Source organism: Vicugna pacos, chromosome 27, assembly GCF_048564905.1.
Source record: "Vicugna pacos chromosome 27, VicPac4, whole genome shotgun sequence".
Taxonomy (NCBI): Eukaryota; Metazoa; Chordata; class Mammalia; order Artiodactyla; family Camelidae; genus Vicugna; species Vicugna pacos.
The window spans coordinates 27,170,475-27,181,206 of record NC_133013.1 but is presented as its reverse complement, the minus strand read 5'-3'; the positions used below and the strand labels follow the sequence as shown (position 1 = coordinate 27,181,206).

The 10,732-nt window shown below is 59.3% G+C and overlaps 1 protein-coding gene across 2 annotated transcripts in view; it reads right to left on the bottom strand.

Annotated features, from left to right (window-relative positions):
* Positions 1-534: 534 nt before the first annotated feature.
* GRAMD2A (GRAM domain containing 2A) overlaps positions 535-10,732 on the bottom strand; it is a 30,676-nt gene continuing 20,478 nt past the window's right edge. Inside the window, exons 2-12 of one of the 2 annotated variants that reach the window (XM_072951102.1) lie at positions 8,722-8,802; positions 7,855-7,912; positions 7,434-7,509; positions 6,714-6,817; positions 6,076-6,171; positions 5,886-5,957; positions 5,309-5,371; positions 4,190-4,334; positions 3,858-3,957; positions 2,914-3,018; positions 535-2,705 (exon numbers count right to left, since the gene is read on the bottom strand). In XM_072951102.1, coding sequence (XP_072807203.1) covers positions 2,702-2,705; positions 2,914-3,018; positions 3,858-3,957; positions 4,190-4,334; positions 5,309-5,371; positions 5,886-5,957; positions 6,076-6,171; positions 6,714-6,817; positions 7,434-7,509; positions 7,855-7,912; positions 8,722-8,802 — 904 coding nt within the window. In that variant the 3' untranslated portion in view covers positions 535-2,701. Of the gene's footprint in view, positions 2,706-2,909; positions 3,019-3,857; positions 3,958-4,189; positions 4,335-5,308; positions 5,372-5,885; positions 5,958-6,075; positions 6,172-6,713; positions 6,818-7,433; positions 7,510-7,854; positions 7,913-8,721; positions 8,803-10,732 lie in introns of those variants that run through there. The other variant, XM_072951103.1, reaches the window with a different exon arrangement.

Below are 10,732 nucleotides of genomic sequence, written 5' to 3'. Positions count from 1 at the left end.
GGGGACGCACGGGTGTCGCCTGACATGTCCGCTGCTCCATCCTCAGGGCCTCGCTTAGTACCTGGCTCAGAGTGTGGGTCAATATTCCCTGAAGGAACAAATCACTACTAGAGGGGGCATCCCAGGGAGAAAGGAAGGTGATGTGGCCCAAACTGGAATTTAATCTCCATAATCAAGGCTTGATGTCATAGAAAAGGACACAGGAGTTTTCTGGCTCTGAGTTCCAGACTTCCATTCCTGAGTCAGCAGCACAGTACTGTCTGAACCAGGGACAGTGCTTTGGAGCTGCCCGGGAGAAGCGAGGAAGCGTTCTCAGTGTCCACCCCCAGCAGCAGGAGGCCCTGTGGTTTGCTGTGGCCATCCATCCTCACCGTGCCTGAAGTATGAGTCAGCTCAGCTGAAGTCCTGTGAGGTTTGCAAAGTTCTTGGGGTTCTGGGAATGACCTGAGCTCTGTCGGTCTCCTTGGTGCCAAATATGTCAGTAAGAATACCTTTAGTGAGTAGTCAGAAGGTAAAAATGAACTCTCCATTCCATAGGACACTAGAAAAATCAGATTTTTTATTTAAAAATATTTTCAAAGGCTAATGCCATCACGGAACAACCCAAGGATAGTTGAACCAAGCTCTCAGGGAATCAGAGGCGCATCCACCAATGCCAGCAGGTCTGTATAAATACACGTGGTCTATGAACAGAAGATATGCTGGCCGAGGGACAGGCAGACTTACACCACTCCAAGCCCTGGACCCAAGAGGGCCTCCAAAGCCACCTAGCCCCCTACGTGCCTCTCGCCCTCTCTGAGCCCGGGGCATGGCTGGAGACTCGGTTCACCAGCAGGTTGGCACAGCCACCCATGACTTGGCACCTCTCATGGCCTCTGGCTCAACTCAGCAAGGCTCAGAGAATGGACCTGTTCTCCCTGCCCTTCAGCAAGGACCAGGGAGGGGAGGTGCTGGGGCAAGTTGGATTATTTCCCTGAAAATATAATGGAAAGAAGTGATGAAGGGGGCTGGTTCCAAAAAACTCACCCAGCATAGCACTGTGGAGAAGGGAACAGGGCATTGCACCTGAGACATACAGACTTGGTGCAAGCGGCCCACAAGGCCAAGCTCTAAGCCCAGTCCTGGAACCTGGGATGGAGAGGGGATGAGGGTCTCCAGTCTGAGCTTAGAGCATTGTCACCTCCCAACAGTCCCCCGGGTGTGCATTTGGATGTGTCATAAACAGGACCATCACAGCACCGGCCACACTGAGTAATTTCCACCTGGATTTCTCCCCAATTTACCTCTCAGGTGTCTGAAAAGGGGAAAACAGTGGCTGTTTCTGACACCACCCACCCCATCACCAGTAACTTTTTCCCTGCTACCTCTGGCCTCCTCACAAAGGCCTTTCCAGAACTTCCAACGGTACGTCTTAGCAGATGGGCGTTTCAGGGAGAGCAGGCCAGAGTTTTAAGGCACAGAAAAGCTTTTTAGTATTGAGAAGACCTTGACAGTTGAGAAGAAAGAATCTCTAAGGCAAAGCCACCACGGTGTCCCTTTCTACTCTCTACCTTTCTTGTCCCCAGAGGTATCAGACAGACCCCCTTGGCCTGGCCCCTGCACTGTGCCAGGCCCTCCTTGGACACCCCCATCTAACTCCTGGAGAACGGAGCCCATGGAGCTGTGGACCCTCCTACATGGCCTGCAACAAACACACTGACTGCAGGTGACACAGCGAGCTCTGCCCCGGGGCCCTGACACCGTCATGCCCAGCTACGCAGCCGAGCCCGAGATCCGGGCAGTCAGGCAGGGAGTACAAAGCAAGACCTCAGCTCAGAGCCACCGCCCTTCCCATCCCCTACGTCCCACCTGGGGCGCCCTGGCGATGTCTGAGCACACCGGGGGAAGGTCCAGCACCAGGTCCGTGACCACAGTGAACAAAGGCCCTGCTCCACCTGCCTCACCAGGAAGTGGCAGCTGAGGACACAGAATGCTAGACCTCTGTTTTCCTTCTCAGCGCCTGGCCCCTACTGCAGGCCGCGTCCGCCCAGGTTCAGCCCACCTCTGCGTGAGGGGCCAGAACAGAGTCTCAGCACAGCACACAGACGTGGTCCTCTCCTGCTAGAGTCCTGACCACAGGCCTCTTCTCGTTCAGAGCTTGCCTCACCTCCCTCCAGTCTGCCCCGGTGGGTGCCTGGCTGCCTGGAGAGAAGCCCTCTGGGGCCCAGAACAGGGACCCACGGGGACCCCAGGGAGAGCACAGTATGTTGGGAGACCGCGGGGCCCCACACTGGCGGTTTGGGTTCTGGCCTCTGTCCCACCACTGGAGTGAGCCATGTGACAGTCAAGTATCAAAGCATGGCCTCTGTCCCTTGGGGTGGCTCCTAGTGCTCTGCCTGTGTGCCAGGACTATTTTCAAGGAACAAGTTAATTTTTTTTTTTCATTTAAGTGGTTGCTGAAGCTTAGTGAACAGAATTCCTCAGCTAGCTCCAAAAATCTGGCTTTTTGTCTGAGTCCCAAAATTTAGGAGCTTTGTAAACAGATACTTCAGATCACTCATGAAAGGAGGGAGAAGAGCTGGGGGGAGGAGGAGGGACCTGGAGTGTCTTCCTTCAGACTCAGTCTCACCGCAGCAGCAGCAGCAATCAAGGGGACCATTGGCGGCACCTCAGCACCCAGAGCATTCTTCTCGGAGGAGTGAGGACAAAGGCCAAGTGGCTGTTACCTGCACACAGGAGAGATGCCCAGGTCAGACAGATGGGTCAGCAAGGACCTCCCCCGACGAGAGTGGGTCAGGGTGGCACCCGTGGACCGCCCTGCTGAGGGCCGGCAGGCCAGCTCAAGGGCAAGGCCAAGGCCTGCCAGGTTGTAGGTTTTGGCTCCTGCCCTTAACCCTCAATCCCCGAAGGCCTTGGAAAGAGAGAGGGCGTCACCTGTGCCCAGGGACTGAGCCAGCCCAGTTCAGGGAGCGCAGCTGCCATTCCAGCTGGGAGATGCGGAAGGCCAGGTAGGATGAGGACGCGACCAGAAGGCAGATCCTGGAGACAGGGGTAAGACGGGATCGAGCCCCTTCTCCAGGAAGGGGGCATTCTTACAGGCTCACCAAAAACAGACGTGGGACTAAGCTGCTCTTACGATTGGAGGGGTGAAAGAACCCTTTGCCCTGCAGCTGTGTTCAGACCTGGGCAGCTTTCTCCCCAGAGGCCCCATGGGGGTCCTGAGACTCGTCCCCATGGAGGTGCCCTCAAAGCTCTGGGTCCTTCAGCTGGGCCACCTTCCCTCTGACCAGCCGCCTTGGTCCCACGCCCCCTCCGGGAGGCCACTAAGGTGACCCCTAAGGCGGCAGCCCCCCCAGCAAATGCTGAGGCTGACAGTCCACACCCAGCCGGCAGAGCCAGAGTGGCAGGGCTGCGAAGGAGAAGCGAGGGATGTAATAAGGGAAGGGGAAGGGAAGCCAGGGGCTGGCTGTTCGGGAAGCGTCCCAGCACCCTCACTGCTGTGCTGGAGACAAGCCTGGGCTCCAGAAACCGCCCCCGCGGTGGACAGCGGGAAGGCCGTGGTCCTCCCGGGTCTACCTACGGGCCTCCCGGACTCTGCCAGCCCTCCTCCTCCCCAGTCCTGGGCCGCCTCTCCTCTCCTCAACAGCCTCACACCTTGCTCCTCCCCACGGCGCAGCCTCAGCCCTGAATGATGGGCTGTCATGAAGGAGACACTTTGTCCTGCTCTGGAAGGGCCGCCAGCCACCACCCAGGAGCTTGCGGGTGACTCGAACCTTCCCCTCACTCTGGGCAGCGGCCTCCCCACACACTGGGGCCCCTGCTCTAGACACCCAGACAGCAGGCGGGTCTGCCCACGCCACCCCCTCATCGTCACCTACAGCACGAAGACCACCTTCAGGAGCCGGTAATCCCAGAGCCTCAGCTCCCCGGCGCTCTGGGTCTCCTCCTCCAGCGTCTCCTCCTCCCTGACAGCACTCTCTGCAACAGAACGGCAGTCGGGCACCTTCTGGGGGCAGAGGGCGGGGCCCCAGCACGCTCCCCCAGCCCGTCCTCTGAAGCTGCTTGGGCGCCAGGCTTTCCCGACTGGGTCTGGAGAAGGAAGCAGCTCTCAGAATCCCTGCTGGCTGCGATGACCCCTTTTCACAGAAGAGGGAGGAGGGACAGCCTGGTCTTTGCAAGCAGTTGCCATGGATGAGCTCCCTGAACTCACCAGACCCCAGAGGCTTCCTGGAGGGGAAGAAGCCATCCGTGGAGCCCACGGATGCCCGAGGGATACAAGGGATGTTGTCCGGGAGGGACAGGGACCTGGAGGCAGGACACACTTTTCTCCACTTCATCTCGGGGATGAGGACTTCCTGCAGAGGAGGCAGGAGAAGCTGTCTCACCGTGGCCCTTGGGAATCTCACTTGCCCTAAGGGGTCCATGCTAGGTTATCAAAGCCCGTCCAGACACTACCAGCATGGACGCCTAGCAAGCGTGGAAGCAGGTCCCCAGCAGCGGGAGGAACCACCGCCATCGCAGTCCCCTGTCTCCCTCAGTCTCCCCTGTCTTGCTCCCTTGCTGTGACTGGCCACTCTTCCAGGGAACGGCGTCTTCGAACACTACTAGTGTAGAACCACAGTGGAATCTAGAACGTGAGCCAACCCAGGTGCAGCTCAGATCAGTTGAGTCCAAGAAAGCTCAGCACCATGTATCTTAGGTGGGGTAAGTCATGGCCCCTGCTCATCTGGGCTGTAACCCTGAGCACATCGCCGACCTTGGCAGGAGCACCAGGTGTCCCCATCAACAAAAATGGGAACGTCACCTTCTGTCCCCTGCGTGGCACCGTGCACATTGTATGCTTGGCTAAACGCTTAATAGTTACTGAAGGAAACGCCAAGCGCCCTGGGGTCATTTCCACTCCACCCTCATCCCTGCTCTGCAAACTCGGTTCTGCCAACCCAGAGCCCCAGGGGCAAAAGAAACAGCTGGGATCTCAGCAAATCTAAAATGAGCCTGCCGGGTTCTACAGCGAGAGCCTTCGCAGCTCTCCCCCGGGGACAGCTCTGTCCCCTTGCAGGCCCTCCTGACTTTGCTACAGGAAAGCGGATGGGTTGCGGCTCTGTGCCCATAAAGGTGGGGTCCAACCTGAGCTGTGTTCTGCCCAAAACAGCAGCAGTCTGCCCAGAGCCCGGTGGCTCTGCGTGGTACGGCGCAGAGGGCCTAGGGGACCGCCGGCCTGGCCTGGCCCCGGAGCCGGGCCCCCAGCTCCGCACTGCCGGCCCCTGGGAAGCCCCCGAGCCCCGGGCGCACTCAGGCCGGCTGCTTCCGCTCCCAGTTCAGCTCTCACCAGAGACTCGCACTCAGGTTCCGCTGGAAACTCTCTTATACTCAGACTCTTCTTGCTGGAAGGCTGAGGAGGGAAGGGAACAGGGGTCACTGGTCCATCTGGAACAGCCAGCGTCAGGCATGGGGAGGTGACAGCACTCTCCGAGAGAGCTTTGCCTCCCAGTAAGCCACTTCGGGTGAGGTGGCGCTGATAGCTCCCCAAGTTTGCAGGGGGGCCCCCAGTTAATGCTGGGACAGTGGGCAAATCCAAAGCAAGGTGCTCCCCAAGCTACTGCCCCCGCTGTTTCCCCGCCGGAGGCCAGAGAGTTGCAGGCACGTTGGGCAGCGGCCGCGTGCTCCTGTCCATCTGTGCCCTGAGGAAGCATGGGTGAGGGCACATCCCCGGAGACCCAAGGGCCCAGCGGCCTCAGGCCCAGGCTCACAAGCACAGACACGCGGCCCAAGGACTGTCTGTGGCTCCTCTGCCCCAGTGTCTGCCCCGTACTGGAGGGATGGGCTGACCTCTCCCAGCAGCTGTGACCCCAGAGCTCAGTTCTGAGCGGCCTCCCCGGCCCGCCCCCTGCCCCCGAGCTGCACACCTGCAGGTGGGTGCACACCCTCCTCAGCACGTCATATACGCTGTCCCGGGAGAGCAGTGACACAAAGACATACTGCAACACGGAGAACAGAAAAGGGTAGGTAAGTGGGCTTAGCGCCAGGCTCAGGCTGCGGCCCCCAGGGCTGGGCGGGGAGACGGACGAGAGAGCATTGGTCCAGAAACTCACGGACCTTCTGGCTGGTGGTGGTGATGGCCAGGCCGTTGGGAAGGAGCCGCGCCATCTTGTGCTTTTTGATCATTTGCACCGACACCACGGGAATGACCACCTGAGGAGAGAGGCGTGCTCCTCTCAGGACTCACCCCCAGGACACGGTCCCTTCACCTCCTGCCTCGGGCCCCTGCCCCAGCTGGCAGTGAGCCCAGCACAGACGCCATGGAGAAGCCCGGCCCCACGTGGGAGGGCATCTGAGCCTTCCGCCTTCCCATGCAGGCACCCGTCCAGTTACGCCCCCAGTCCTTGGCAGCATGTCGCTCTGGGCTCTCAGCCTGTTATCCAGGTGGCAAGGATGGTGAATCCCATACTCCAGTAGGAGTTCCCTGAGCCCCCCAAAGTGTGACATCCCACTCTGACTCTGAAGGCATTTTGGAGGCACCCATAGGCAGAATAATTTGGCAGTGAACTGTTCTGGCCGGCTCAGGCCTGGAGTCCAGATGGGGGCCCATGTCTGGAAGGAGTGGGGCTGCTCCCCTGGATTGCAGGTGGGAGGCCCCATCAAGTGCCCGCAAGTACAGGGGCAGGCCTGACTTGAGGCGTGCCGGCCGGGCAGGGGCTGTCTCTTCCCTGGGCGAGGGCCTCACTTATTACTACCTTGACATCCTTGCCGAAGAGGCTGGCATGGAAGCAGAGCCAGTTGGGGGAGATGTAGAGCCGGCCCTGGAGAAGGAGGTCCCTCTGAAGGGCACAGGAGCACACTGGGAGGTCACAGGAAAGAGAATGCCATGAGCAAGGCCAGCCCAGGAGCCCCGATGCCTGGGTCCACACACTCAGGAGTCTGGAGTCCAGCCTAGGAATTGCTCTGCTCAGTCCCCTTCCCCGACCCGTTCCCCCAGCACCCTGAGCGTCCTCCCCTGAGACTCCTGCCTGCCCTCACCCCAGCGGGCCCACCAGACAGCTAGATGTTTCCTCCTCCTCCTCCCATGCCCCAGAAGGTCTGGCAGGTGTCTACCCTGGTCCCCCATGCTGGATTTTCACCCCCTCGGGCAGAACTCCTTGTCCTGCCCCACCCTGGAGAGAGGGCCGTGATTGTGCAAATGTTCCCGCACACTCATTGCGAGGCTTGAGCAGGAAAGAAGAGTCATTGATAAGAGCAGAAAAGAAAGAAGATTTGGAAGCCCTGATATTTCCTCAAGAAAACTTCCAAAAATTCACCTTCATATCTCAAATCAGCCCAGCCTCCTCCTCACACTTCTGGAGAAAAAAGGACCAACCACATTCAACAGGCAGCCAGTTCCCATATCTGATTTGTGCCTGGAGCCTCCAGGGGAGGACCTGGGCCACGGGCACTGCCACGCCAGGGAGACCACTCACCTTTGAGAACCGCCTCCTCCAAGGGGACGTCCTTAAACAGCCTGTGGTATTGCTGGTTGTATTTACTCAGTAGTGTCTGCAAACACATGAGCTGGGTCTGAGGAGGCCCGGAGACCAGACCACCAGAGGGGCCCCGCTCCAGCCACCAGGAAGTCAGGCTAAGGGCGTGGGGGGCAGTCGTCCTACAGGGGTCTAGCATGAAGCAGCCAGTAAGGGGCCAGTGGGCGTGGAGGGCTGAGTTCCAAGCACAGCTTGTCTCCTAGTGATGCGAGATTTTGACAGGCAGCCTGTGACTGGAGGGGACACCCACTCAGGTTTCCTGGTGGCTGGTCTGTGGCCAAGGAGCCAACAGGCCCTGAACTCAGACCACCCAAGACCCCTCTCTTGGTGGGCAGTGAGAAGTCGGCCTGCACACACTTACCCCTTCTCGGCCACACTTCTTTATGTTTTCATCCTTCACGCCTTCTGGCCAGTGCGGACTGCAAAGGAAACAGGCCGTTCCAGGGACAAGGAACCCCCTCGTCCTGCCCATGCGTCCAAGCGCCAAATCTGCCCTGGCCTCGAGCCACAAACTTGGGGCAGAGACTGGAGACTGGGGCCCTTCTCTAGGGGCCCCTGGGGAGCAGCACTCCTGGATGCGGGGAGAGGCGCTGAGAGCCCTCCTCCCGACAGCCGTGAGCAGCGGCCCCCGCAGGAAGCATGCTCAGCCGGAGCCTCGCTCCCCAGGGATGCCTAGGAGCCGCCTGCCCTGGGCGTCAAACACCCTCTCCCAGTCCTCTGGCCGAGGGGTAGGCCGAGGAGCAGGGCCCGGAGGAGCAGGCAGGAGGCCCAGGGAGGGGGCCCGGTCTGGGGAGTGGGCACGGCGGAGGCGTCAGACTCACGGCTCCGGGGCCTGGCTATGGGCCATGACCCCGGCAGGACTGCCCTCCTTGCAGCCACGTCCCCTCGGCCTGGAGCTCTGCAGTGAGGAGCTAGGCAGACCCGCCTCACCTGACAGAGGCTACCATGGCTGGCAGAGAGGGGGTGGTGCTGAAACGCAAAACTTTGCCCTGAACAGGTTGGCCTGCAGACAGGTGGGCAGGGAGGAGGCTGGTAACCCGAGAAGCCTGGACGCTGCTGGGTCCCAGTGCGCTGGGACAGGCCTGGGAGTGGGAGGAAGAGGCCCCGGGCAGCCTGTGTCCAGCCTAACACCCTGACTCAGCCTTCAGGTCCGCCTTCTAACAGGTCACCTCCTGAGGGCTTCCCACCCCCAATCAGTATGTATATCTGACCGGGAAGGAGGCCTTACCTGGAGTCTGGGGGTCTCTGGACCCTGTCTAGTTTTTCTGTACTCTTCAGGGAAGCCGTCTTTCCATGCATCTGTTGGTTGCTGCGGAGAAACAGACCTGCATCAGGAAGGGGGCTCTCTGGGGACACCTTTCCCGGCCAGCTCCCCCATGCTCAGGGCAGCTGCCTCTGCCCCCACCCAAGACGAGCCCTGCTCTTCAGGGCGAAGCTGAAGACGTCCCAGTCCAGACGTAGCAGCCCAGGCGAGGGTTCAGAGCAGCTGGTGGGGAGGAGTCCCACTCACGTCTTCCCTGCAGGCTGTTCAGTTTATGCCTGGGTGTGAAGGAGGATCAGTCCACCAGGCAGCTGGGAGGCTCCAGCCCCATCCGTGAGGAGGCGCAGCGGGAGGGCGGGCCCTGAGACCTGCTCACGGCTGAGAGCCACAGCTTCAGAGGCACCGGGCAGTATTACCATAACCCATCGGGTCCCGGGAAAGGGTTCTGAGCGCAGGAGGCCTTATCGAGGCTGCGCAGCTGGCAGAGCACAAGTGTGGACAGGAACTCACAGGTGAGCGTGGGCTGGGAGGGGCGGGGCCGCCCCACGTCAGGAAGGGGCCTCGACGCCTTCCCACAGTCAGGGTAGCTCAGCCCTGAGAGCCAAACCATCTCAAAAATGTCCCAGAGGAAGGGCCCTGGAGGGAGGAGACGCCTCTCCCCGGCCAGGTGGGGCTCCTCAACAGCCTTGGAGCTCATGCCTCCGCCACACAGCTCCAAAGCCCGCGATTCCCTGCTTCCTGCTCCTCCAGGGCAGACGGACTAGGAAGCAACAAAGCCAAGCGGTCAGACTAGCCGCCTGTGAGTGGGCCCGGGGGGCTGCCAAGAGGCTGGACCAAGGCCAGGCAGCGTGGTGGTCGTGACCAGGTCACAGGGCCTGAGCAGGCGAGGAGCTGGAGCCTGGAGCCCGCGGTGCCAGCACTCCCCCCCTCTCGGCAGTGTAACCAGGCAAAGTCAGCGTTCCCTTCTTCAAGGACGGCTACCGCCCCAGCTGGCATCTGCCAAGACCCTCCGAGGTACTGGTCTGACGCCCTCCCACCCCACTGCACAGAGTAGGAAACCAAGCCGCCAAGGGGACAGGCTGTGCCCAGTGTCACAGGCTGAAGAGCCTCATGACCTCACCCGCAAAATCGGCCCAGCCACGGCCGTGTGGCCTGGTGACCTCTGTCCTCAACCTTATGGAGAGTTTTGGGACACACCTCAACACGTATTTCCTGAATCTTGCAAAGTGACAAATTGTGCTAGTGATTCAACTCTAACTCCTAAAGTTAATTTCTGGATTTGGCTCCATCGTTACACACGTCACAGAGGCTTTTCCCCCTTGATTTTTTTAATGCTTACTGTAGAAAATATGAGAAATACAAAATACGTAAAGTGTGATGATCGAAATCACCCATAAGAAAAAAATCCCCCCACAAATCACCCGAAGAAAATGTTTATGCATGAGGGTGTAATGTAAGTGGGGTTGTGTATCACAACACTTGTACGCCCGACCTCTGTTGTTTAACCTGGTCTCTTGAGAAGCTCCCCTTGTCACTGCTCACTCCTCAGATAGATTCTCAGAATGGCATTAGTGGCTGGAGAAGGAACATTGCTCAGTATCTTTAGACCTACTTCCAAGACGCTTTCCAGATGCTCCACCAGCGCGTATGGCCTCCAGCGCCGCACGGGGTGCCGGCTTCCCCGTCAGCCAGCCCCACACTGGGTGCTACCTTTTCCTCACCGCTGAAAATTTGACAGGTGAAAATACATTGTTTTCACTTCTACGTCTGCTTACTGATAGGCTGCACACTCTGCCAAATACACATTAACAACTGGGGTTTCATCTGTGAAATGTCTGTAAGGATCTCCTTCTTACTTTCGAGAATATGAATCCTTAGTTTGTCATCTCTGCAGATACTTCCCCCCGCCTGCCGTTTGCCTTTTAGTGCTGTCTGTGGGATTGCTGTGAACCGTGCTTCATTTCTGTATGGTAGGTCC